We start from the raw sequence: 27,942 nt of genomic DNA, 5'->3' as shown, positions 1-27,942 counted from the left end.
CCTCGGGGGCATTTCAGCACTGCCCGCGACCGGCGGAAAACAACCCCGCCCTCCGCTTTTCAAATCAATCCCAGCTGGGCGCTCTGGCTGTGTTAGCATAGAGGCGCGGGGCTAGATGGTCACCCTCCTCGGACGCAGACATTTTGGATCCTGGCAGAAGAGCTGGAAACGGCGGGGACCACTACCAAGCCAGGCCGCACCGCCCCGGAATGTGAGCGCAAAAGAGCTCCCGTGGGAGCGACAAAAGCAAGCGGCGGGGCGATCCGCGAGCCTCCTCTCGGCTGAACAAGCTTTCAAAGAGTTGCCCACCGCCCTGCCCTCATCTGAGATGGCGGTTCCGCGGGCGCTCTAGCCGGCGCCTCTCCAATTCCCAGAGGGGGCGGCGGCCTCGCCACTGGCTCTGAGGCGGCTGCAACGCCGGTCGCCACGAGCGTGGGTTCTGCCCCAGCCCTTGGTGGCCTCGCGTACGTGGACGTGGGGGGTCTCGGGCCTCTCCCCTTCCCCAGCCGGATCCCCGGCCTCGCGGCCGCCTCAGCCGCAGCCGCTCCGGGCGCCGCCCCGCGCCGGCCGGCTGTAACCGCGCCTCGGGCCGGACGATGCCCAAGAAGCTGCTGCTGCTGCCCCCGCTCTCGGCGTCCTCGACTCTCCGCGCCCCGCGAGCCAGCCCCGCCGCCCGCCCGGCCATGAACGCCGCCCGCACCGGCTACCGGGTCTTCTCGGCCAACTCCACGGCCGCCTGCACCGAGCTGGCCAAGCGTATAACCGAGTAAGGGGGCGGGGCGGGGCCCCGGGCCGTGGCGGGGGCGGGGGCGGGAGGGGGGGGCGTCCGGACGCCCGTTCCCCTCGGCGCCGCCCTGCACCCGGGCCGCGGAGCCGCGGGCCCGCCTGTTCCGGGCCGGACCGACCCTTGCGGGTGGCCATTCTGCACCCGAGACGCGATCGGCGGACTCTGACTTCTCCCCGCGCAGGCTGCGCGGCACCGCTCGCCCCACTCCCATTTCCCGGGCAGGGGCGAGGCTGCCGTCGCCCCGCAGGGAGGGCCCGGAGGGGGACCCTGGGTGCGGCCCCCTGCCCCACAGTGGGAGTTGACCTCGGAGCCGGGTCATCGCCACTCCCCGGTCTCCTCGGTGGGCCCGAGGCCCGCAGGTCCCCGGGCTATAACACGCTGACCCGGCGATGGGGGGCGCTGCGCCCGGAAGGGGGGCTGCGCGGGGGCGGGGGGCGGCGGGAGGGCCTTTCAGGTGGCAGGCGCCGGGTGCACCAACCCTAGCCGGGGTGGCGGAGAGAGCAGCGAGGACAGGACAACTCCAGGGGAGCAGATATGTCAGAGTTGCTGATAGAAATAAGTCTAACCGTATTTTCTTAAGTCCGCTTTGGATTCGAGCAGTCATTTGAAGGGAGCTCTTTGCCCTTCCGTGTGTTTTTAACCCAAGGAAGCCTGTGATCTCAAGTGGCTTCTGGGGTCTGACAGCTCTGAGATGTCTTTCCCCAGTCTTGCCACTTACTAACCCTGGGGCACTGGGCAAGAGACTTGATTTTCTGAATTCCATTGGTAAGATAGGGACGGCGTTGTTAATCTACCGGGCAGGAACATCGTGAGCAGGAACAAAATAATGTAGATAAAGCTTGTAGCTGAGCAGAGGCTCACAGTGGCCCTCGGAATAATCACTCTTTTCTAGTTGGCTCTTGGAGAGTCCCAGAGCTCTAATGCAAAGGAAGAGCCTTAGGAACCCTTTCCAGATAAACTTGTTAAAAAACCTAAGGTATACAAATGAATAGCTTGCTTTTTAACGTTTAAAGTCATTTTTATATCTTGAAACAGTTTTACATTAGAGTTTCTCTGGATTTTTCAGAGTTGATGAATAATTGCAAGGATATAATTTTGGATTCTAGATGGAAATGTCGAAGGGAAACTTCAGTCCTATTTTCTCAGCAATGCCTATTTTCTTTTCAGTTGGGGGTTTTAAGTGAGATTAGAAGAGTAAATCCTTTTGCAATCTACTACCTAGTTTCTGTTTCTAACCCCTGATAAATGTTGGCTTTTTGAGGCCAACTAAAATGCTAACTTTAAATATAAAGCTCATGTTTGTTTTGGGTCAAATTCACCAGTGACCTTGCTGAGAGAAAGCAGATGGAGGAGGGCACATTTAAAAGGTCAATGGTTTTGCTTTTATCTTTTAATGATAGGTTCTTCTCTGCCTTGTTCCAGAAATATTTAAAGATTTTAATTTTAATGTAATCACTACCCCCAATGTGGGGCTCAACCTCACGACCCCAGTTGGGATCAAGAGTCCCACGCTCTTTGGACTGAGCCAGCCAGGCGCCCCCAGAAATGTTTTATTTTTATTTTTTTATTAAAAAAGTGTTTTTTAATGGTTATATTTATTTTTGAGACAGAGAGAGACAGAACATGAGTGGGGGAGGGGCAGAGAGAGAAATACACACAGAATCCAAAGCAGGCTCCAGGCTCCGCACTGAGCCATCAGCCCAGAGCCCGACGCGGGGGCTCGAACTCACAGACCGCGAGATGATGACCAGAGCCGAAGTCGGACGCTCAACCGACTGAGACACCCAGGCACCCCCAGAAATGTTTTAAATTACTGTAAATAATATTTGTAAATACTTCCTTTATCTGTTTCATATGTTGAGTTTCTGAGTAAGACTTTATTTGAAAAAAGGCTTTTACCACTGAGCAGAGTGTGAAGGTCCCTGACGTTAGGATATTTTATTTCCATGACTGCTTTTGGATCTGAACTTCCAAGCAGGGATTTTCAAACACTTTTGGTTATACACTTGAATCAGTAGAAAAGTTAGGTGTGCTGGATTCCCAGGATGTGTGTAAGTTACATACGTGTTATAATTAACCCCCTTCATCTAGCTTCAATTTAACAACTTTTTGTTAGTCTTATTTCATTTACTTTACCTATCTCTCACTTTTTGGGGGGCTAGAGTCTTCTTTTTTTTTTTTTTTTTTTTTAAACTAAGCTCTAGGGATGCCTGGGTGGCTCAGTCGGTTAAGCATCTGGCTCTTGATTTTGGCTCAGATAATAATCTCAGGGTTCATGAGTTCAAGCCCCACATCAGGCTCCATGCTGATGGTAGGGATCCTGCTTGGGATTCTCTCCCTCTCTGCCCCTCCCCTGCTCCTGCACACATGCTCTCTCTGTCTCTCAAAATAAAGAAACTTAAAAATATATATATATATATATGTGTGTGAACTAAGCTCTATACCCAATGTGGGACTTGAACTCATGACCTGGAGGTCAAGAGTTGCTTGCTCTACCGACTGAGCCAGCCAGGTACCCCCCAAGGATTTTTTTTTAATTACAGTAAAATGTACATAACTTAAAATGTACCATGTATTTAACCTTTTTTTGAAAATATTTTTAATGTTTATTCAGTTTTTGAGAGAGAGATGGAGACCGAGTGCGAACGGGGGAGGGGCAGAGAGCAAGGGAGACACAGAGTCCAAAGAAGGCTCCAGGCTCTGAGCTGTCAGCCCCAACGCCGGGCTTGAACCCACAAACCACGAGATCATGATGTGAACTGAGGTCAGACGCTTAACCAGCTGAGCCACCCCAGCACCACACCATTTAACCATTTTAAGCGTACAACTCAGTACAACTCCGTAAAAACATCTACAGTGTTGTGTAGCTGTCACCAGTATCCATTTCCAGAACTTTTTCATCATCCGGAACAGAAACTCCATACCCTTAAAACACTAACTCCCCGATCCCTTCCCTCCCAATCCCTGGTCATTTCTGTTCTCCTTTCTGTGTCTGAATTTGCCTCTTCTAAGTACCTCTTATAAATGCAATCATGCAATATTTGTCTTTTTGTGTCTGACTTCTTTTACTTAGAATCATTTTTTCAGGGTTCATCTATATTATAGCATGTATCAGAATTTTATTCCTTTTTAAGGCTGAATAATATCCTATTGTAGACTTGACTGGAATAATTCTATTTATACTGTGCACAGTATTTGTTCGTTGTTTGCTTATCAAGAGAAACTATTTCATACCCCAATATCCGTGTTTCATAGTTAGGAAACCCAGGTCAGTGACAAACTTCCATGGAACCCAACCCGAAGAAATTCTTTACATTCCAAAACCACTTTGCACCCGGAGAGGCACCAGCCTTCTTCACCTCAGAATCTCTCAGGGAATCATAATTTCTGTAGAAATTTGCCTATGCCTTCTTTCTTGGTTCCGCCGCAGCAACCTGGAGAGAAGGCTGCAGCCCGCTAGGATATAAGAATCCTCCACAGTCTAAACTCTCAGACACTTGGCCAGAAGGCCTCGCATCTGACGTTTCCTCAAAGCACCAGAAAGCCACAACCTCCTCTACCCAGCGGCCTTCCTCGCTGTCCTGCGTGCGCGGCTGGAGTATTTCTAAACAGATTCCCCCCTCACATCATAGCATTTCACTCACTAAAGTGGTAATGCTACCTGATAACCAGGAAAACCTATGACGGGGTACCTGACTGGCTCAGTCAGTGGAGCGTGTAATTCTTGATCTTGGGGCTGTGAGTTCGAACCCCACAGAGGGTATAGAGATTACATAAAAATCTTTTTTAAAAAAAAAGCAAAACCTATGACATCATTAATTCCTTAATATCATTTAGTATCAAGCCCTTGTTCATAGTTCCCTCCCCTGTGTCAAAAATGGCTTTTTGTGCCTAGTTATTCTAATCAGGATCCCAAGCAACATTCACACTGCATTTGGTTAATGACACTGAAGTCTATTCGCTTTTGGCCATTGCATTTACCTGTGACTTGTGGTTTTGGAATTGGTGTCAGTAGCCACGCGTCTATTTGGGAATGGTTTTCCAAGACCGTTATTCAGAAAACAATGAACTAGACATTAAACTTTGGCTGCGGATTCCCCTCCCTCCCGGTAGAGCAGCGTGTTACAAAATGGTGGGCCCTTGAAGCTGCTTGTGGAACAGTGGAGGGTGTGTGGTTCTTAATGCATTAAACTTTCTGAACTTTTCTGGGTTTGGGGGAAAGAATGCTAGTCTAGTTATTTTAGCCTTTTTGTTAAACATACACATAGGAACTGAAGTTTTTTTTTTAAAGAGCTTATTGCCTTTACCTCCCCTCCCCCCCCATAGGCGTCTTGGTGCGGAATTGGGGAAATCTGTGGTCTATCAAGAGACCAATGGAGGTAAGTGAAAATGATTTCTTAAACATCCTTTGTTCTCTAAACTGTTTAGTCAACTGACATGGGTTTTTTTTTTTTTTTTAATGTTTATTTATTTTTGAGAGAGAGCAAGAGGGGGAAGAACAGAGGGAGAGAGAGAGAATTCCAAGCGGGCTTCATGCTTCAGTGCAGAGTCTGACATGGGGCTCAAACTCAGGAAACAGGAGATCATGACTTGAGCCAAATTCAATCGTTGGTCTATTTTTTTTTTTTTTCCTTTTTTAGGAAGAAAGAGCACGTGTAAGTGGGGGAGGAGCAGAGAGAGGAAAACAGATTGCCAAGCAGGCCCCACACTGTCAGCACAGAGCCCGACGTGGGGCTTGAACTCACGAACCGTGAGATCATGACCTGTGTTGGACACTTAACTGAGCCACCCAGGAGCCCTTAAACTGACATGTTTTTAAAAGGCTGATACTATTCCCTTGTAACATGAAAACATTTTTCTTTAAGATCATTCACTACTTGCCTCTAAATCTTTCTTTCTTTGTTCTCTTTCTTAAAGTCTCCTTCCCTGTTTCCAGGATAATGTGACTGTCTTGTCATTTCACAGTGAAAAAAGAAGAGATGTAAAGAATATGTTTTCTCTTCTATATTGGGCTCCGTTTGCTAAATGCCCTTTACATCTGTGTCTCCTTATGTCATCAAATGGCATCTAGAGCAGTCTGGTACCAGGTAGTAATGACTTTTTAAAAAAACCAGCTTTGACGTCCGACTTCGGCTCAGGTCATGATCTCACGCGGTTTGTGAGTTTGAGCCCCACGTCCGTCTGCACAGAGCCTGGAGCCTGCTTTGGATTCTGTCTCCTCTCTCTGCCCCTCCCCACTTGTGCAGCGTCTCTCTGCCTCTCAAAAATGAATAAATGTAAAAAAAAAAAAAAATTCAAAAACAAACCAGGGGCGCCTGGGTGGCTCAGTCGGTTGAGCGTCTCACTTCAGCTCAGGTCATGATTTCACTGTTCGTGAGTTCGAGCCCCGTATCAGGCTCTGTGCTGATGGCTCAGAGCCTGGAGCCTGCTTCGGATTCTGTGTCTCCCTCTCTCTCTGCCCCTCCCCTACTTGTGCTCTGTCTCTCTCTCTGTCTCTCAGAAATAACTAAATGTAAAAAAAAAAAAAATTAAAAAATAAATAAGTAAATAAAAATAAAAAACAAACCAAACAAACCCAGCTTTGAGTTCTTTCAGCCTAAATTTTTTTCTCAGTTCTCTTGTAGACTCTCATCCTGGGTTGGTAACCCACTTTTGCTGCCCTCTGAGTTTCCATGGAAAATTGTGACATTAAATGATAACGCTTCAAAGCACTTTGTTGATCGCCCGTGTCCTAGGAGTGCTGCATCGTAAATCTAGTGGGGCTGTGTACTTCAGGCTGTACAATGCCCTGTGAAGACAAGTTAGCGTAAAATAATTTGGAACTGGGGCGCCTGGGGGGCTCAGTCGGTTGAACGTCCGACTTCGGCTCAGGTCGTGATCTCACAGTTCAAGCCCCGAGTCGGGCTCTGTGCTGACAGCTGGGAGCCTGGAGCCTGCTTTGGATTCCGTGTCTCCCTCTCTCTCTGCTCTCCTCCACTCGTTCTCTGTCTCTCAAATATGAATAAATTAAAAAAAAAAATAGTTTGGGACTATTTTTGCAAAGTTGAAAGCTTAGGTTTATGATTCTTGCTTCCTTTTTTCTTTCTAAGGTAGAACTATCTGTGGTGTAAGTAGCTTGAGGAGGTAAATTACTAAGATCTAGTGATGTTCAGGCATCTAAAAAAGGAAGGTATTTGAAAAAGGAAAGGTGATTTAGTGGCCGGTTTAGTGGAAAACACATGTGCCCAAAATGTTGTAAGTTCCATGTGCAGTATAATTAACCCCCAGATATCCTTCATCCCACTTCCACACTTAGAAACTTGTTTTTTTTTTAAGTTTATTAATTTATTTTGAGAGAGAGAGAGAACAAGTGGGGAAGGGGCAGAGAAAGAGAGGGAGAGACAGACCTAAGCAGGCTTCGCACTATCGGCGCAGAACCTGACGTGGGGCTCGAATTCATGAACTGTGATACCATGACCTGAGCTGAGATCAAGAGTCACTGCGCCCCTTAGTCACTTTTTTTAAAAGTTTTATTTATTTAATCTCAACGCCCCACGTGGGGCTCGAACTCACGACCCTGAAGTCAAGCGTCGCGCGCTCGACTGTGCCAGCCAGGCGCCCCCGCACTTAGTAACTTTCTACTTGGTGACTTTAAAAACTTCATCTACCGTCAAGACAAGTCAGGAGATAGTGGTATTCAAAAACCTAAAGCTGAAAGCAGATAGATGAGCTAGTCTGTTTAGCAGGAACAATTTTAATTTATGGTGATGGCATCTGGGGAGCTCCTGAGATGAAGCACCTGAGGACGAGAAGGTGGTTTAACCAACCCCACTATTCGCTCTCCGGGTCTTTTTCTTTTGTTGTTGTTGTTTTTAAGTAGGCTCCATGTTCAACATGGGGCTCGAATTCTCGACCCTGAGATCAAGAGCCGCGTGTTCTACCTACTGAGCCAGCTGGGCGCCCCATCTCTTGGTCTCTTTCTGTCACATTAGCCTGGAAAGTCTCCCAGCCTTTGGCGTTGCGTTGTCTCTCCTGGATCAGTCCTCGTCTGCTTGGTCCAGGTCTTCCACTTGGGGACCTCAGGACAGGGCCCGAGGCCACCACATTTGTGGGAAGAAGGCAGTTAACCTTTGACCTCTTTACTTTTCCCCAGGCGTCCCGTCTTTATTTCGGTGATGGGTTTGCTTTTTTGGACCCCGAGATTTTATGTGGATCTGTTTGTGTTACTTTTTTGCCTTTTAGCTAATTTTTGGGTTTTTTTCCCTTCAGCTTCACTATTTTTATACGGATGCTTGTCATTCTGAGATCTCTTGCAGAATTATTTGGGTGCACTAGGTGAAGTGTTGATTTAGATTTCATCTTGGCTCCGTCCATGTGCTGCCCAATTAGTGTATCACAAAGTGCTTTCCCTAAACTATTGGACTTTTTTTTATTTTTCAGAAACAAGAGTTGAAATAAAAGAATCTGTTCGTGGCCAAGATATTTTCATTATACAAACAATACCCAGGTAAGATTAGCATTAGAGGTAAGATTTCCTCTAAAAATCTTAGCGATAGAATTCTGTTATCGTAAAAGCAACAATTCCGTTTTCTTTTTTTTTTCTTTAATGTTTATTTATTTTTGACAGACAGAGAGAGACAGAGCATGAGCAGGGGAGGGGCAGAGAGAGAGGGGGGAGACACAGAATCCCGGAGCAAGCTGAGCCGCCCAGGCGCTCCGAAAAGCTTTTTGTTGTTAAATCCGATGCATGGCCCCTGCCGATGTGTACCTCGCAAGACAGTTTTTTGCACTTTTTTTTTTTTTTTTTTTGCATAGTGGCCCATTTCAAGCTGCTCTGGTGTAGATGGTATCTGTGTATGTCTCTGGAAAGTGCAGACCTTCCTGTCTTGGTTTATTGAGATTCCTGAGACTGTGGTCGTCGTAAGAATGGCACTTGGGGCGCCTGGGTGGCTCCGTCGGTTAAGCACCCAACTTCGGCTCAGGTCATGATCTCACAGCTTGATTCTGTGTCTTCCTCTCTCTCTCTCTCTCTCTCTCTGCTCCTTTCCCACTCATGCTGTCTCTCTTTCAAAAATAAATAAACATTAAAAAAAAAGATGAACAGCACTGGAGGCCATCGGGGTGAGGCTCTTACGTGTATCTTCTTTAAGCCTTCACCCAAATCCCCCATGGAAGCTAAGTTTAGCCTCAGTGAAAATGTGACTTGTAATAAGAAATATATATTTGGGGGCGCCTCGCTGGCTCAGTTGGTAGAGCATGCGACTCTTGATCTCGGTTAGGGTTGTAAGTTCGAGCCCCAGGGTGTAGAGATCACTTAAAAATAAAATCTTTAAAAAAAAAAAAAAAGATGTGTGTGTGTGTGTGTGTGTGTGTGTGTGTGTGTGTATTTGGTCTTCCTTTCCCAGTGCTGAGCTCCTAAAACCTAAAACCTGTGGAATTTCCTAAGCGATAAGAGCAATAAAGGTGTCTTTTGTTATTCATAGCAAGCCCCTTACAGCCACTCCTGAGCTGACGATATTGAGATGGTTTTTGGGAAGCCTCTAGATAACCACTAGAGGGGGGCTCCTGGGGAAGTCAGCAGAGGATAGAGGGTGGGAACTTTCAGCCCCTCCCTCCCCCACGGGGGTGAATCCGTCCTCAGAAGCCTGTGCCCGAGTGCCTGCAGCACATACCCTGCCTGGACATCTTGTGTTTCCGGTATTTCCATAGGAAGATTCCAAGAAATGGAATTGCTGGGTGTAAACATCCATGCCTCTAGTATTGGTAGATAAGGCGGCTCTGATAGATACTTTGATAGTGACTTTGCCCACTAGTCCTCCGGCAATTTTGGTTTTGTACTGGTTTCCTCCCGCTCCTGGCACTCTTTTTGCCTCGTGCTTTTGTTGGATGCTGCACCTTAGAAATGAGGGGGAGGGGGCACCTGGGTGGTTCAGGCGGTTGACCTGACTTCCGCTCAGGTCATGATCTCACCATTTGTGGGTTCGAGCCCCGCATGGGGATTTGCAATGACAGCCTGGAGCCTGTTTCAGATTCTTTGTCTCTCTCTCTGCCCCTCCTCCGCTCATTCTCTCTCTCTCTCTCTCTCTCTCTCTCTCTCTCTCTCTCCCCCCCTCTCCCTCTTTCAAAAATAAATATTAAAAAAAAATTTTTTTTAAATGAGGGGAAGACCTGAGGGTCTTGTCTGGGGGCGAAATGCGGGAGCGTGGGAGCTCTGTCACCCGTGAGGCTGCCCTCTGGTGTTGTGCTCGCCAGGGGAGACTAATGTCATCACCCCTGTTGGTGGTGCTGCTGACCAATAGCCCCGGAGGTGGGGCTCACCTTCCAAACCCCCCTTCAGAGCCCACAGCATATTCCCTTTGCTCCAGTAATCGCACGTTTTTTATTGTTGAGGGTGGATTCAATTTTTTGGAAATGGCAAAAAGCCTTTCTGAATGAAGTGATTATGTTGCATGATTTAAAAAAAAAATTTTTTTTAATGTTTATTTTTGAGAGGGAGAGAGAGAGCGGGGAAGGGACAGAGAAAGGGAGACACAGAATCCGAAGCAGGCTCCAGGCTCTGAGCTGTCAGCACAGAGCCCGATGCGGGGCTCGAACCCACAAACCATGAGATCATGGCCTGAGCTGAAGTCAGACGCTTAACCGACTGAGCCACCCGGGCACCGCTATGTTGCATGATTTAAATGTCTGATACTTGATGTGGAGAACAAAGGCGAAAGAAAAAAAAAATTGAACTTCCTCACAACTTACAGCTCAGTGACAGGTATTTAGAGACACGCAGAGTGACCTTCCTCAGGGAGCTTAGCTGCCTCCACGTTAATACTTTGCTAGAGGCAAGAGGCAGTCTTAGCTTGACGTTTGTCCAACCTCCAGGATCCTATAAAAAATCCCTTTGGAAACTTCCTTTATCTCTCACTGCCCCCTCCCAGCCGCAAGATATAGACTAGCAATCATTCTCCAAGCATTTGGCCTACTGATAGACATCTGCAGGGTCTCATGACTGCGGTTTTACTGGAGGAAATGACCTCTTCCTCATAAGAGCTAGCCCCTCAAGGTCCTGGACACCTTGCTTCCATATTCCTTCGAGACTCAACGCTGTCCCTGACCCCCCTCCCAACTTGAAAGTATATAATCAGCCACTCCTCACAACCCCGGTGCAGTGCTTTCTGCCCACAGGTCCTGTCCCCGTGCTTTCATGAAACGCCCTTTTTTGCACTGAAGACGTCTCAAGAATTCTTTTTTGACCGTTTGCTCCCGAACCCCAACATTTCACATCAGTACTCCAGGAGCTTCCAAATATACTGAGCGAGGGAAGGAAGTAAAATGGATGTGAAGCTTACAGAGTGTTTTTTGAAGCACAATTTCCGTGTTTATGTTACAAGGCCTAGTGTGTTGATGTAATGTAAGAAGAGTCATTAAAAGAACATTTACGGGGCGCCTGGGTGGCTCAGTTGGTTGGGTGTCTCACTCTCGGTTTCAGCTCAGGTCACGGTCTCACAGTTTCGTGAGTTCGAGCCCCGCATTGGGCTCTGTGCTGACGGTGCAGAGCCTGCTTGGGATTCTCCCTCTGTCTGTCTGTCTGTCTCTCTCTCTCTCTCTCTCTCTCTCTCTCTCTCTCTGCCCCTCCCCTGCTCACCCTGCCTTTGTCTCTCTCTCTAAAAAGAAATAAACTTTAAAAACTAAAAAAGAGAAGAACATTTATACCTTATTTGCTTCAGATGATTAAGTCGTGGGGTCGGAGGTGGGGTAAATCCCACCCCGTTACCATGTTGTCACTCCTTCCATTATGGCGTTGGCCTGTCATTGCGGTCATGCGCAGTTCGACCGGGGTATACAGACCATGTCTGCTTCCTCGTGTCTCATTTATCTTTGTTTATCAAAACCGGCAGAGCAACAAGGGTCGAATTTAATATAGGATGTGATTATCTTAGGGGAAAGAAAAACGAGTCAGTTGGTAAACAATTAAGATTGTCCTACTTAGATACAAAGACCACGAAAACTAGCCAGGATGTACTTGGAACAGTCTTAGGGAACAGATAAACAAAACAGAGGCTGCCAGCCAGCTTCTCTTCACCCTGCTAGCCCACAGATTAACTGCCTGCTGTCCGGTTTGTCTAGTGTCCCGCAGGGAACGGGGAGAGCCAGTGTGACAGAGGCTCCTTTGTTGCTTTCCTGACCGAACGGGTGGGGCATGGGAGGCTTTCCTCAGCTTCGGGCTGGAGGATGTTGAATCCCTTGGCATAGGTCAATAGGAAGAGGAAAAAGTAGAAAATGAAATCCCACGGCAGAAATTAGTAATTAGTGAAAGGGAAGTTTTGCTGAAATCCAGGCTCTTTGAAAATTGTTCGTTTTGTTATGTTAACATCTTACTATCTGGGCGGGCCTTGAGGTGTGCTGCCCAAACCTCACTGCATCCTATGGTTGTGTGTTATAAATGCTATTACAAAGCCAGCTAAAAGCCCAGCCACCTGGGCAGATAACTCTTTCGGAATCTATTAACTTCAACTCTAACCATATTGCTGACATTGAGGTCTGATGGAAGAAACCACAGCCGGCGGAACTTTTGCAACACCGCACAGTATCACGCCCCTGGAAGGTTAAGAAAGCTCTAATTGTATTTCCAACATTGTCAAGCAGTCTGTATGCGAAAGAGGACTTTGGCTATAGTAGATGTGATGCCTGGTGTTTAGTCTAGATGTGGACGCCTGAGTTATTTACACGCTGGCCTCCAGGTACTGTGTAACCTTCCAGCTTAACATTCAGAGCCCACGAGGCACCAGTTCAGGTGATCCAGTGGGGAAGAGCAGCTCTCCCCTCTGTGGAATGAAGTCTAAAAGTCTGGGAGGGGAGGGGCACCTGGGTGGCTCAGTCGGTTAAGTGTCCGACTTCGGCTCAGGTCATGATCTCACGGTTCGTGAGTTCAGGCCCCGAGTCGGGCTCTGTGCTGACAGCTCGGAGCTTGGAGCCTGCTTCACATTCTGTGTCCCTCTCTCTCTGCCCCTTCCCTGCTCATGCTTTGTCTCTCTCTGTCTCAAAAATAAATAAACATTAAAAAATAATAATAAAAAAAATTAAAAAAAAAATAAAAGTCTGGGAGGGGGAATGTGGAGTTAGACGTGCCCCCTCTTGGGACACGTGATTACCACGAGGGTGATCCAGTGTGGGCTTCTGGCATTTTCTTCCCCTGTGGTCAGCCCCATTTGCCATTTTAACTCCCCCACCTAACAGTGCCTGATTCCTGTTGCTCAATAAATATTTGTTGAATATGTGAATGAACTAACATTGACCAGGTCTAACGAATTCCAAAGTACCTTGAAAGTGTTTGGTAAATCTTTTGTCCTGATTATTGCCAAAAGATTGTGTGTCCTCTAACCTTGCGATGCCCGACTTGGGACAGTATTAGTTTGGGAGCATGAGAAGGAAGAATGTTCCAGTTTATTTCAGAGGAAGGAAATAACTGGAAAATACCGTAACCTGTCAGCAGTCCAGAAGGAAGGTCAGAGTTGTCTCAAAATTGAGTCCTGAGTCAACTATACCCATGCTCTGGGAGAAATGCTTGTGTGACCAAACCCTGAAATATTTATGAAAAATCCAAATTACAAAGGTGAGGTCGGAAGTTCTAGAAGTTGAATGTGGAAGTAAACGCTGTTGGAGCACAGGGATGTCTTTGCAGCGTGTCACTCCCAGATGCACTGAGGACCGATGCCCTCAGAGAGAGGGACACACACGAATTCAGAGACTGAGAGGAATTGGCCCGACCGCCCTTCAGGCTAGAAAACAATCTCCATGATGAGTATCTTATTCAACGAAGTCGGTACCGTGTTGATGGCAGGCTTTCCGTTTTGCTGTAAATGAGGGCGTCGCTGCTGTGTATCAGACAGTTCAAGAACTGACCCCCAGAGGGCCGGCTGCGCACATGGATAGAAACTAAGACGTGGGAAATGATCCTCTTTCCCAGGAAGGCAAAGGAGATACACTCCTGACTCCAGAGAGAGGGTGTTTGACGATTCTTGAATAATCCAAGGACCATTGGAAGAACATCCTGAAGGATTTCAAGGCTCTCACCTCTTTTTTTTTCTTTTTTGTGAACAGGGGAGAGTAGTCTTACTGGGTTATGAGGGCAGAGTACCTCCCCCCAGCCATTGAACTCACTCTGCTAGCCCAGTGTGTTCCAAGCTACAGCTAAGGAGGCATCCGCCAGGCCCCTCCCCAAGGGCAGAGTCTTCGGCCCAGTCTCCTGCCCAGTGGGCCCTGTCTCAGATTCTCTGGGAACTCGCCTCCACGAAACTCAGGGAGGACCCTGTCGGGGCCGCTTTTGGCTTCCAGTCTCAGACCTTCCCAGGTGACCTGGAGTGGAGTGACACAAGGGACTCAGCTCGGAGCTTCCCTCTGCCCTAAGGTTTTCACCTCTTTTGTGTGTGTGTGTGTGTGTGTGTTTGGTTGGTTGGTTTTGGGTTTTTTGGTTCTCGCCTATTTTAAGGGCAGAGCCCTTCTTGGGCACCATCAGCCTTGGCGAAGAGTAGCAATCCACATTCATTAAAATTGAAAGTAGCCTTTCCTTTGAATATCTTTCAGATCCATACTTCTTTCTTTGTCTCTCTCTGAGTAACCTCTGCTGGGAATCTGTGTACTTGAGAAAAAAGGGATGAGGTTTTTGAAAACTTAGTTCCAAGACCTCCCCATCCTCCACCCTACCCGCTACCTCTGGAAGAACAAACAGACCAAATCCTTCCTGGCGATGGCAGCTACATAGCAGGACAGTGGGCCTCCCCCCTTGGCGTTCGCAGGACGCAGGGGCTGAGTCCCCCGTGCCTGGGATGGTGCCCGCGGGTGTTGCTTAACTCTGGCCACCAGCAGTTGACGTCTGCCTCACATGCCACCCCAGTGATAGCATCACTGACAGAAGAGCCGGGCGTAGGTGAGTGTGGGTAGCTGTGCTACGGATTTACCTAACCACAGATGACAACCACAGCTGCAAAGAGCTAACAGCCTTTCCCCTGTATTCACAAGGTGCCATCATAAGCTAGGTGACGATAAAAATGCCTGTGACGCCCATCTTGGCGGCCCGTGTGCCAGCACTGACGTTCAGATCTCTTTTAGGGGTTAGTAAATGAAACTCCCCCCCAAATACAAACTTTACCTGTTTCAGAGATGTGAATACCGCCGTGATGGAGTTACTGATCATGGCTTATGCGCTGAAGACGGCCTGTGCCAGGAACATTATCGGAGTCATCCCCTACTTCCCCTACAGCAAGCAGAGCAAGATGAGGAAGAGGGGCTCCATTGTGTGCAAGCTCCTGGCGTCCATGCTGGCGAAAGCAGGTGAGTGTGGACGCGGACCTTGGGGTGCTCATTTAGGACTCTTCCTGCTTGAGAGTAGTCCCTCCCTCAGAGCTAATACGGGACCGGTTTTAAGTGTTGCTCACTAATTACTTTCTTCTGTTCCCTTTTGATAGTTCTGGTTAGGGATATGTGAGCTTAGGTGTAGATTCTCATCTTTTTCTTTTCTCTTTGTCTTACTTGAGTGCAACCTCGTCTCTTCTCTAATCTTGGGCTTTTCCGTCATCTGTCACTTCTTTTCACTTCATCTGACCATGAAAACTTTAGCTGTGATCTTGGCATCCGTAGGGGATCTTTTGAGCTCCAGGTCTAGGTTTTATGTATTTGCCTCGGTTAGCTAAATGCTGTTCATGTGCATAATATTAAAACCAGGTTTTCCTTTTGCTACTTCTCCAGTTTATATACTGCTCTTTTTTCCCCCCCTCCCTGATTGTCTCTCTGTCTAGCAGCTCGTTCTTAATTGCTTTCATTCTGTGTTTTTGTAGTGGTAACATGCTTTTTGGCCTATGAATCAAATGTAAAAACACTTTCTAGTTACTGGGATTTTTGCCTGGCGTGTTTACTTAAAAACTCCAATATATATTTGAGTCCTGAGAAAAGACATTTGAATTCCATTCTCTAAAAATGTGTAATGTTTTGGGGAGGAACAAGAAATACTGCCCTAGAAGTTTTGCAGTGACCTTTGGCCATTTGTAATGTTTTTACACGTGTACCTTTTTTCGATCAGCACTGTTGACTGTAAGAGTGTATCTTGTTTTTCTAGAATACTTCTTGACCCATTCTTATGTGACATTTAGAACTTGTTCCAAACTCCAATGTCTTATCTTTGTGTTATATGAGTTTTTCTTCTAATAGGTATGTTACTTTGGATTTGTTTTCTTATTCCTTCTGCTTCAGCCACAGGCCTTTTAACATTTCTTCCTAGACTCTTTAGTCAAGGCCTTACTATTTTTTTTTTTTTACACCCATTACTTCTTTAGTATTTATTAATCACATATTCATATCTTTGCTTCTGTCTGGTTTTTCTTCATTTTCGGGACCAAGCTAGTTATGATAGTAAAGGAGAGCACTTTTTCTCCGCTTTAGCGCTCTTTGTCTATGTGGAAGGCATAGGCTCTTTCACATGAGGCTTGACCCATTGTTTAGTCCATTCAATTTTGTTAAGGTCGCAAATAAAGTCTCTGTAGCTTACGGTGTTTGTTCGCAATCCGTTCCCTGCTTTCAGCCTTCGGTTAGGGAACAGGAGTGGGCGTCTAGTTTGTGGCCACTGTAGCCAGTAACTTGTAGGGGTGAACTTTGTAATTGTTTGTTTTAAAATTTCAGGTTTAACTCACATTATCACTATGGATCTTCATCAAAAGGAAATACAAGGCTTTTTCAGCTTTCCTGTGGACAACCTTAGAGCCTCACCTTTCCTGCTTCAGTATATCCAGGAAGAAGTGAGGAGCACGAGCAAACACCCCATTTTCCTCAAAAGAGATCCTATGTAGTTTTTCTCTGGTATCAGATTTCAATATGGAAGGGCACATCGAATGATCTTTCCCTTAAGTCTTCCTGCCTCAGGCAGCCGGATAGGGTCAGCATAGAGGCAAGGAGGATCATATTTTGTAAAGCCATTAAAAATAGATTTCCTTCTAAGTATATTTAGCAATTTACCTATGTTTTCTTAAATGAAGGTGTTAAGAATTAATTATTTAGCTTCTTGATGTAGCAGTACTTTGGCAATGATGTTCATTGATAAGTGTTAAAAGAATTTTAAACGTGTAAATGAAATCCTAGCGTATCCGATGGCTAGTATGGGTCACTGTTAGGAGAGGAAAAAGTGTCATGCCAGCATCCAGGTGTTATTTTTGATAACTTTCCAGTATTTTCTTATTTTTCCCCCAAATCTAGATCCCAAATTACAGGAATGCAGTCATTGTAGCGAAGTCTCCTGATGCGGCCAAAAGGTAAAGAAGCTAGACGTTTGTAAAAATTCCTTTTGGGTGCTTCTGAGTCAGAATGAGCTGTTTTGGAATCTAGGGTCTGTCATAATGTGTCCCGGAAAGGCTCGTTGGCTTGAGTGCACGCCCCCCACCCCCCTTCCCATTATTGTCTTGTCCCCACCACAGCTTTGTCTCTAGTCTCCCAACAATACAGATCACTCTCTGAATTACTCCGTTTTCCTGGGGGAGAAAAGGAAGTTCTTCCTTTCAGGTTCTCAGGAAAAGGAAAACAAAGGGATATGAGCATTTTTCAGGCAGTGGGGTTTTTTTGTTTTTGTTTTTTCTAATGTTTTATTTATTTTTGAGAGAGAAAGAGAGACAGAGTGCGAGGAGGGGAGGGGCAGAGAGAGAGAACCCGAAGCAGGCTCTAGGCTCTGAGCTGTCAGCACAGAGCCTGATGCGGGGCTCAAACCCATGAATCGTGAGATCATGACCTGAGCCGAAGTCATACGCTTATCTGACTGAGCCACCCAAGCGCCCCTAGGAGTGTTACAATATTGGACAAAGGGCAGAACCAAAATTATCCAGGATCAGATGCTGGCCCACATGTCAACTCCTGGGCCTCTTGAGGCACTTAACGTTCTGGTCTAGGCCTCAGTAAGGCCTCTGATTTGTAGAAATAATTCCTTTGTGTGTCCCTAAAAGCCTGAGTGATGTTTTCGTTTTATGATAAATAGAGTAATGAGATAGTGACACTTGGGTTTTCTTCCCGTGAATTTTGCTGCTTCCGTCTTTCTCTTAGGGCGCAGTCATATGCGGAGAGACTCCGTCTGGGGCTGGCTGTAATCCACGGAGAAGCCCAGTGTACAGAGTTGGACATGGATGACGGTCGTCATTCTCCCCCGATGGTCAAAAATGCCACTGTCCACCCGGGCCTGGAGTTGCCCTGTAAGATTAGATCTGTGTTTTTATTTCACTTGTAAATGGAAGAAAGTTTGGAGTAGTGTGACTGGCTAGGAGTTAATACGTATATGGATGTAAGCTATCTTGGTATTTCCAGTAATTGAATGGTATTGCATTGATTTCCCGTTTGGTAAAAGGAGATTGTGTTACATTCACAGACCATGTGAGGACAATGGAACTAATCTGGGTGGCACTTAGCATTCAGAGAGTGTGGAATAATTTTAGCTCTAATGAAAATGCTGTATGTGTAATGGTGCGAAATCTTACACTTCTATACTTTGGTCAGGTCGACAGTAGCAGCCACTGATCATGCACTAGTCTTTGGCGATCCAGGTAACTTTTAGCACTTATTTTAGTAATGTAGCCCTTCGACCTGATGCTTGACTAACTTGCTATTAATTAGTCCAACAGTGTGGAGGCTATTTCTTTCCATGGATTTTGAGTGGTAATGACCGGCATCCTATACTATAATATATAATATACTTTTTAGAGGGACAAGATTCTTTTTTTTAAGTTTACTTATTTATTTTGAGACAGAGAGAGAGAAAGAGCGCAGAGGAGGAGCAGAGAAAGAGAGAGGGAGAGAGCGAATCCCGAGCAGGCTCCGTGCTGACAGCGCGGAGCCTGACGCAGGGCTCCAACCCGCAAATGGTGAGATCGTGATCTGAGCTGAAATCAAGAGTCGGATGCTCAACTATCTGATCCACCCAGGCACCCCAAAGATTATTTCTTTTTCAAATCTGCATCTATTTGCCATGCCTCAGAAACCTACAGAGGTTAATAGAGTGGGAAAATATCAGAATGGTTATACCCCAGGTTACTTAGACTCCTGTCAAAGGTGTAAACTGATTTTTTTCCCCTATCGAATTTCCATTGCTTTGTTTTCAACTTTGGAGGTTTCTGTATAAGACAAACAAGCAATATACTCTGTCAATTTAAATTCTTGGTACCGTAGCATTTTACTTTATTTGAAGGTTTCATAATTAAAGTTCTTGACTAGGCAATACATTGATAATACTTCAGAATTCAAAAAGTATAAAATTCTTTCCAGTAAAAAAAACTTTCCTACCCCACTCCCCTATCTTCCTCCTAGATTTTTCTCTTTCCTCCCCAGCTGCTCTGACCTGCAGATAGTTGGCTTCTTATATCCGTTTAGAGACTATATGTATCTCATGTTCTCTCATTTTCACATAGTGGTAGTATATCACATTGCTCCGTCCCTTCCCTATCAGTCTATACAGATCTCTCGGTCTTTGACAGTTTCGTGGTGCCCCGTTTCCTGGATATACCATAATTTATTGAATCAGTCCCCTGTTGTCGAACATGTAGAGTTTTCCCAGGCTTTGGTTATGAAAAACAAAGCACCAGTGATAATAAACATCTTTTGTGCTCTTATTATGTGTCAAGAGATATTCGAAGCCCTTCAGTAGATCTCCAGATGTGGTCTTCACACGACCTTGTGAAAGTGCTTGTGTTATCGCTTAGTCTGCCAGTGAGGAAACGGAGACCCGGCCCGGAGCTGGTGGAGCCAGGGTTTGGAGTGAAGCAGCGGGATCCAGGATCCATTTTTCAGCTTTTTATTTTGAACAAACTGCAGTCTTAGAGAAAAGTTGAAGGAATAATACAGAATTCCTCTCTACTCTTGACTCAGAGCCCCAGATTTAACATTTATGTACATACTCTTTTTTTCTGAAGCATATGAGAGGGATTTACAGACACAGTGCCCCTGTATTCCTAAATGCGTCAGTACCTATTTCATAAAAACAGATATTCTCTTAGGTAACCACTGTGCAGTTATCAGACTCAGGAAACTGACATTGTTACAATACTATTACCTAATCTGCAGACCTTACTCATATTTTACCAGTTGTCCCACCAGGATCCTTTAGAGCAAAGGGAAATCATTTCTTTCTGGCCCAGAACCCAGTATAAGATCATACATCGGACTCAGTTGACGTTTCTCTTTAGTCTTCTTTAATCTGCAATGGCTCCTCTGTTCTTGGTCTCTTATGACCTTGACGCGTTTGAAGAGTACAGGCCAGTTCTATAGAATATCCCTTCACTGGGGCTTGTGTATTTCTTCACATTAGGTTGAATCAGTTACTATGACTGTTGTCACATGGTGATGTTTCCAACTCCCCTTCTGCCCTGTTCGTTCCTTCACTTATATCGGGATGGATTCGTGGAATCTTATTTGTTCAGCATGTTCTCTAATCCATCACTACTATTTATTGTAATGCTCAAATTGTCTTAGACTTGGCCAAAGAGGACGCCTTCGAGCCACCTCCCGCGTTCTTTTGACATGTCCGTATCATTTTTTGATACTTCCGTACTGTCTGGTACAACTAGACGTTCCATGTTTATCGTGTACTCTCTTAGCCCTGGAATCAACCGTCCTAACAAGGAGCCCCGATTCCTTTAGTGGAAAGTGGTTTTTACTAGCCAAGATTTGGGTCACATTACTACCTGTGACTAACCTTGACTTCTGTTCTTTCTTGAGTGACCGAATGTAGTTACAGGATGAAGACTGGCAAACAAAATGCTGGGTCAAAGGTTATTTTGATAGATGTTGCCAAATTATCGTAGTATTTTCTATGCTGGTGTGAAGTAGTGTGTTCCTTCATCCACATGCAGGTGTGTTCACATGACCACTTTTTATAGTTGCCGTGGGATCGTTTGTGATTTCTTCCTACAGATTTAGCCAAGGGGATGCTTTAAAAAAAAAAAAAATGCTAGTTTTGTATGTGTAATTGTACCCTCCAAATTAAATATGCTTTATATTTATACGTCCGTTATGCTTCCGGTACGTCTTAAGGGCTTACTTAATGGTAATGAGGATGACGATGCTGGACTGCTGGGACCAGAGTCTTCGCAGTTTTTAGGCAGACGAACTATTCTATCTTTCCGGAACCCGTTCTTTCAGACCAGCGGTGGTTCTCACCCAGAGTGGTTCCGCCGCTCCCATGATATTTCACAGGGTCCGGAGGCCTTTCCGGTTGTCTCGACCGCGAAGGAGGGCGGGTACCACCGGTGTCTTGTTGAGCCGATGCCAGAGAAGCTGCTAAACATCCTTGCGGTACAACATGAGAGTTACCTAGCCCAGAATGCCAGGAGCGCCGCCGAGCCTGAGGAACCGTGTTGTAGAGTCATTTATTAAAAGTGAAGTCTTAGAGGGGCGCCTGGGCGGCCCAGTCGGTTAAGCGGCCGACTTCGGCTCAGGTCACGATCTCACGGTTCGTGGGTTCGAGCCCCGGGTCGGGCTCTGTGCTGACGGCTCGGAGCCTGCAGCCTGCTTCCGATTCTGTGTCTCCCGCTCGCGCTCCGCCCCTCCCCCGCGCACTCTCTGTTTCTCTCTCTCTCTCTCAAAAATAAACTTTAAAAAACAGGTGGAGTCGTATAAATTTTTCTGTTTTATAAGGTAGAGTTGAATCCGTCCTGATGGCAAGGGCATCTAATGAACTTGAAAGGATCGTAGGCCAGTGGTTCTGCGAAAGACGGCTCTGTGTTTGCCACACTGGTGAAAATTAAAGAGTTTGGATCACAAAAAGGAGAGGACGTCTCCTTTTCTGGCTTGGTTTTCCTGGGTTGTTAATTTTACAAGTGAAGATGTGGTTTTCACCACTAAAGTGAAAACAGACATGCGCCTCAATTAAATGTAAGTTTTGACTTGTTTGCGTGTGGACGGAGTCGTGAGCTTGAAAATAACCTCAGTTCTGGTTCTACTGGAGACCTTTATTTCTTATATCTCTTTTTACTGTCAGTCTGTTGATAAAGTTTGACCTTCCATTGAACTAAAAATAGAACAAGATCAAACTGCATAAGGAATGAGTAATTCCTCTTGGTTCTTTCTTGCTCTATATTTCAAGAGAGGAAGTTTTGGTTAATTGACTCTGGGGAAAGAGTAAACGAGTAGGTAAAATTTAAGGATGGTTATAAACGTGGCTTGCAAAATGCTAATTTTAAAAGCAAAAGATAATTTCCTACTTTCTTCGTATTGAAGTCATTTGATAAATTGACATTTTCACTGCAGTGAGTTGATATAGTTTTAATAGTGATTTCTGGCCACAAGTGATGGTGCACAATTCATTTTATTCTTTAAAAAAAATTTTAAGGGGCGCCTGGGTGGCGCAGTCAGTTAAGCATCCGACTTCAGCCAGGTCACGATCTCGTGGTCCGTGAGTTCGAGCCCCGCGTCAGGCTCTGGGCTGATGGCTCGGAGCCTGGGGCCTGTTTCCGATTCTGTGTCTCCCCCTCTCTCTGCCCCTCCCCCGCTCATGTTCTGTCTCTCTCCCAAAAATAAATAAAAAATGTTGAAAAAAAATTTTTTTTTAAAAATAAAATAAAATAAATTTTAATACTTTAAAAAAAATGTTTATTTACTTTGAGAGAGAGAGACAGAGAGAGAGAGAGAGAGAGAGCATGAGCCAGAGAGGGACAGAGAGAGAAAGAGAATCCCAAGTAGGCTCCATGCTGTCAGCGCAGAGCCTGACGCGGGGTCTGATCCCACGAACCGTGAGATCCTGACCTGGGCCTAAATCAAGAGTTGGACTTAACTGAACTACCCAGGTGTACCCCACAGTTCATCTTATCCTTAAATAGATTGGGTTTTGTTGGAGAAAATGAGGCAAGAGAACAGAATCTTAAACAGTAGTTTGAGCATCTTTTACCCTTAAACTTCAGTACATACAGAAAATGTCTAAAAATTTTTACTGAAAATTTTGAATTTTCAGTGTTTTATTTTTGGGGCAAGCTGTTAGGAAATTTGGGTTTGTGAGGTGCTGTTCATTTCCCTTGACTCTATACTAAAGTCTCTGTTTTTTGGTAGCGACCATATCGTATGTTCAGTTTTATCCGGATCTCAAACCCAGTTAAGAGCAGGGAATGAGCCTACCAGGAGGGATGCTTGCTTTTCAAAAGAAAAAAAAGCCTTTTAAGCTCCATCCTATAGCCATGCCTGGTTTTCATTCCAAACGGATAGAAGTTTTTTGGGAGAAGCAGAATTACAGAAAAGTAAACAGGAGTACTGTGACATGTTTTCTGCATCAAACTTGAGCTGAGTTTTTATTGGCCTTGGGTGAGGGACACTGGCTTGCAATTCTTTTTTCACAGAGGAAAATGGTCAAGAACAGGGACCACATCTCTCTAAGAAGTGGGTAGGCCAACACAACCACCTACTCGCGTGGTCTAATTTAAAGACAGAGCTTAGGGAAGCCTTTCCTAATGTCGGTGGCTTATTTTCTCCCTCTTTTAGGTGCTATGTATATGCAGAGCCTTTTTAACTTCCCGGATTCAAAAAAATTGCCCTTGTTTCTGGGATGGGAAATCAGGAAATGTTGGTTGAAATTGGCCAGTAAAATAGTGCTGGATTTCGGCTTGGCCGATTGCTGGTAGGTAGAGAGGCACGCCTGTTCTTTGAGGGTCGCCGTACCTGTAGAGAGGAATCCGTTAAAATGGACTGTTTGCTGATAATTACTAACCTATAGGACTACCTTGAGTTTTATTCTTGTGTCCCTCTCCCCCTCCTGGTTTAATATTTCAGCATAACAAAAAGCTTTAAAAAGTAGACTACTTAGCCTGTTCTTCTGAAATTTGTTTTTTCTTTGTTCGCTCACTTTCTTTTGAGGGTGAATTCTTGTTTCCCTTTTCTACCCCATAGTTAGGTTTGTATACTGATGGGCCTTCCCACGTGTAAATTGTCCAGTGAGATAAGAAGCCTCTCTTTTAAGGACCAGTCAAATCAGGAAGAGATGATGGAGTCATGGTTATTGTCCTCAAGTTCCTAATTTTCAGGAAACTGATGATGTCAATAGGCCAGTTATCTGATAATAATCTGATAATAAGGTTACATTGTCCAAATAAAGTCACTTTGGAAGACAGTGAAGCAAAGCTGGCTCTCTTATCTGGCACCTTTACCAGTTTCGTTTTCTACAGAGTGGGATTGAGTTTACATTTCTGTATCAGTCTCAGCTAGAGTCAGATATTTCTGGCTTGCGTGGCATCACAGCATGGCTTCTTCTGTCGATAAGATCTTCCTCGCTCTTTCACTCTGTCCTTAGACCTGTGCTGTCTGAAGACTTCTTAGTGGCTGTTAGTGACGTGTAGCTCTTAAGCTCTTGAAACATGGCCAGTGCCTATTTATGGACACTGCACACCAAATATCAAAGACTTAGTATAAAAAAAAAAAGCAAAACATCCCTTATTTATTTATTTATTTATTTATTTATTTATTTATTGCATATCTGTTACATACTGAAATGATAATATCTTGGATATACTGGGTAAAATAAAATCTATTAATTTTACTTTTCTTTTCTTTTCTTTTTTTTTTTTTTTAAAGATTTTATTTTAGGGGCACCTGGGTGGCTCAGCGGGTTGAATGTCTGACTCTTGATTTCAGCTCAGGTCACGATCTCACGGCTCAGTAGTTTGAGCCCCACCTCGGGCTCTGTGCTGTCAGTGCAGAACCTGCTTCAGATCCTGTCTCCCTCCATCTCTGCCCCTCCCCTGCTTGTGCTCTCTCTCAAAAATAAATGAACATTTTGGGGTGTCTGGGTGGCTCAGTCGGTTAAGCAGCTGACCTTGGCTCAGGTCATGATCTGATGGTTCGTGGGTTCAAGCCCTACATCGGGCTCTCTGCTGTCAGCACGAAGCCTGCCTCAGATCCTCTGTCCCCTCTTCTCTCTGCCCCTCCCCTGCTTGTGCTCGCTCTCTGTCTCTCTCAATAATAAATAAACTTTAAAAGAATAAATTTTAAAAAATAAACATTTAAAAAAACGTAGTCAACAGTAATCTTAAAAAAAAGATTTTTTAAAGATTTTATTTAAAGTTTATTTATTTTGAGAGCAAGAGAAAGCACAAGTCGGGGACAGGCAAAGAGAGAGAATCCCAAGCAGGCTCTGCATTGTCAGCACGAAGTTGGACACTTGGATGTGGGGCTTGGATCCATGAACTGTGAGATCATGACCTCCGAGGTCAGACACTTAACCTGGCTGAGCCACCCAGGCGCCCCTGAAGATTTTAAGTAATCTCTATAGGGTGCCTGGGTGGCTCAGTCGGTTAGGCGTCCACCTTCGGCTCAGGTCATGATCTCACAGTCTGTGGGTTCAAGTCCCGTGTCAGGCTCTGTGCTGACAGCTCAGAGCCTGGAACCTGCTTCGGATTCAGTGTCTCCCTCTCTCTCTGCCCCTCCCCACCCCCTTTCACACACACACACACACACACACACACACATTAAAAAAAAAAAAAAAAAGGATTTTAAGTAATCTCTATACCCAACAAGGAGCTCGAACCCACAACCTTGAGTCTTGTGCTCCACCAACTGAGCCAGCCAGGCACCCCTCTTTTTACATAAAATTTTACATAAAATTACATATGGCTCACCTGTTTCTACTGGACAGCCCTGCTCTAGGCAGTCTGTTTCAGAGACCCTAGGTTCATTTAGGAGAATTTCCTCTTTTTTTTTTTTTTTTTTTTTAAATAATGGGTTTTTTTCCACCACTTCCAGGGAATGCGGTTGCGATTATACTTATTTAGTGACACGTGACTAACTTGTGATTTGTTTTGTTTTGCTAGTGATGATGGCCAAAGAGAAGCCACCGATAACTGTAGTCGGAGATGTTGGCGGGCGCATCGCAATCATAGTGGTATGGTCGTGGTCATGTGTCGTCCTTCGTGTGCAGGGAGGACACTGCTGCCTCTTAGTAGGTTGTCCACTCTGGGAGTATGTTTCTAGTGAGGATGACAGAGTTATTAAATGGATTCGTGTGTCCTTTCTCATCCACACTCCCTTAGGACAAGTAGAAATGTTTATCTAGTTGAACAGGGATTATTACAACCTACAGATGTAAAAAGAACACAGGAACTCCCGTAAGAGAATTCAACCCCATGAATAACCTTTGTCTTCAGGGGTCTGGGACTCAACTTTCAGCTTTAGGGCCACGAGATGAACTAAAGATGAGCTCTTCCATTTTTACGAATGAGAACAAGTGCCTTGTTCTTCGTACGTTAGCACGACCGATTTGCTCCCAGCTCTAAATGCCGTTGCTGGGCCTGATTACAATGGCTCACTTTATTTCTGTGTTCTGGCATTTCACTTTTTCTTGGGAAAAAAAAAAAAAAAGAAAGAAAACAAGTAAGTGGGACACAGAAATGCGCCTTGGCAGTCCCGACGTCTAGCTGTACGTGTCACATGTGACTCTGAGTACTGACAGCCACACGAAGCACCGTCCACACGCTTCTATTGCCACTGTGGGATGTTCAGTCTGGGGCCCAGGTGGACCTCTCTGATCTCCAGTTGGAGATCCTCTGAAACCGAGCGCAGAGAAGAGCAGAGAGGCGTGTGTCCAGAGAGACAGAGGGTGGCTCCTTACTGCTAAGTCTGCTCTCTTCTCAGGATGACATAATTGATGATGTGGAAAGTTTCGTCGCTGCTGCGGAGATCCTGAAAGAGAGAGGCGCTTACAAGATCTATGTCATGGCCACTCACGGCATCCTGTCTGCGGAGGCCCCCCGCCTGATCGAGGAGTCCTCCATTGACGAGGTGCGTCTGCTCTTAAGGGGCTTCTTGGCACACCAAGCCTGCGTCCAAACTGGCTTCTCTCTTTTCTGTGAATAGTAAGGTGGCTCCATCAATACTGCCGAGCTGCTCCCTGGAGGGCCTGTGAGGTAGTGGCCTTGCCGGCCGGCCGTTTGTTAGGCCAGACGTGTAGTTGGGAACATGTGTCTGTTGGCATAAAGCTTTGCTTTATGTACTTCATGTAGTTTGTATTGCGGTGTAATTTGGTACTCTGGTGGCATTTCTCTGAAGCCTCGAATTCTTCCCTGACCACAGGAAGGTTCAGCAAGGCGCCGGGCCCTGTCATTCCTGCGTGAGCAGACCGTGACATTCACAATCTTCTGTTCTGGTCACCTTTTTCTTGTGTAATGTCGATTGAGTTTGCTTTGTAAAAACTATACTCAGTGGAATGAGGTCTTGTAGTTTGGAGCTCGGGGAGGCGGCTGGCTCAACTTTTCTGCGTGACCACGTCGGGGCATGCACATCAGTAACAGTGTTTATCTCCCCCGTTGCCGCGATGACTAGGTGGTGGTGACGAATACCGTCCCTCACGAGGTGCAGAAGCTGCAGTGTCCCAAGATAAAGACCGTGGATATCAGTCTGATCCTTTCTGAAGCGATTCGGAGAATCCACAACGGAGAATCCATGGCCTACCTTTTCCGCAACATCACTGTGGATGACTAGCTACCACGGTCGCCTGGACTGCGGGGCTCCTGCGGAAAACGTGGGGAAAGCGGTGCCGTCGACTTCCATCCCCGTGTTTCCTTCCAGGGGAGGACTGCAGACAGCCTGGAGCCGTGTAGTCTGTCTTGCCAAGTTCGGGAGGTAGGAGGCATTGAGCTGGTCAAGGGGAGGACAGAGCTCATGGATAAATGGCCTTAACGTCTGCCACCCTCATTCTGTTCCTTAAACACAAGTTACGCTTTCCTGAAAAGCAGCTCTGAATCTTACCGAAATGGAAAAGGAGTTAAAGGCAGGTAAGGTCTTAACTCCGTAACCGGCGGTCGGCAGCGCGGGGAGCTGCGTGTGTCGGTGTGGAGCTTGGTTAGGGGAGCCGAGCGCCCGGCACTGTCTTCCATTCTAGTTGTCCTCTCCCCGTCCGACCTCACAGAAGCCTTTCGTAGAAAACCCTCTTTTTCTGTGAGAGGCTGCTGGGCCTCCAGCCGCTGAACAACGAAGCGTGTGTGGCACGACCCCTAGCAAGGAGGTCCGATTAGAGAGTAGCATCCCGTCTCTGGATACCTGCGTTGCTCTTCAACTGCAAATAAAAGTATTTGTGCTCTTGCTGGTCTGTTCACTGCCTCGCAGAGCCGCCCACTCTCCTGCCTTCACGGTGACTGACTTCTGTCCAGGCTGTGCAGGAGACAGCGGGTACAAAATAAAAGGCGTTCCAGGTC

The 27,942-nt window shown here is 46.0% G+C and overlaps 1 protein-coding gene across 1 annotated transcript; it reads left to right on the top strand.

The window, feature by feature from the left end:
• The first annotated feature begins 114 nt into the window (after positions 1-114).
• On the top strand, positions 115-27,829 carry PRPSAP1 (phosphoribosyl pyrophosphate synthetase associated protein 1). The gene is made up of 10 exons (XM_027052514.2): positions 115-766; positions 5,114-5,166; positions 8,207-8,273; positions 14,913-15,085; positions 16,427-16,542; positions 16,997-17,052; positions 17,831-17,976; positions 25,564-25,634; positions 26,384-26,530; positions 27,071-27,829. Exons 1-10 carry the CDS (start codon positions 597-599, stop codon positions 27,227-27,229), a joined length of 1,158 nt encoding a protein of 385 aa, XP_026908315.1. The 5' UTR covers positions 115-596; the 3' UTR covers positions 27,230-27,829.
• Positions 27,830-27,942: the final 113 nt, after the last annotated feature.

This window comes from Acinonyx jubatus, chromosome E1 (genome assembly GCF_027475565.1).
Source record: "Acinonyx jubatus isolate Ajub_Pintada_27869175 chromosome E1, VMU_Ajub_asm_v1.0, whole genome shotgun sequence".
NCBI classification, from domain to species: Eukaryota; Metazoa; Chordata; class Mammalia; order Carnivora; family Felidae; genus Acinonyx; species Acinonyx jubatus.
Note: the sequence above shows the minus strand (reverse complement) of the source record. Positions and strands in the feature narration are given on the sequence as shown.

Excerpts from the sequence above, each read along its gene's own strand:
- PRPSAP1 (XM_027052514.2), top strand. The coding sequence starts at position 597 with ATGCCCAAGAAGCTGCTGCTGCTGCCCCCGCTCTCGGCGTCCTCGACT. Across the intron at positions 17,053-17,830 it reads TCTCCTGATGCGGCCAAAAG|GGCGCAGTCATATGCGGAGA; the intron begins GTAAAGAAGCTA and ends TCTTTCTCTTAG. Across the intron at positions 17,977-25,563 it reads CCCGGGCCTGGAGTTGCCCT|TGATGATGGCCAAAGAGAAG; the intron begins GTAAGATTAGAT and ends TTGTTTTGCTAG.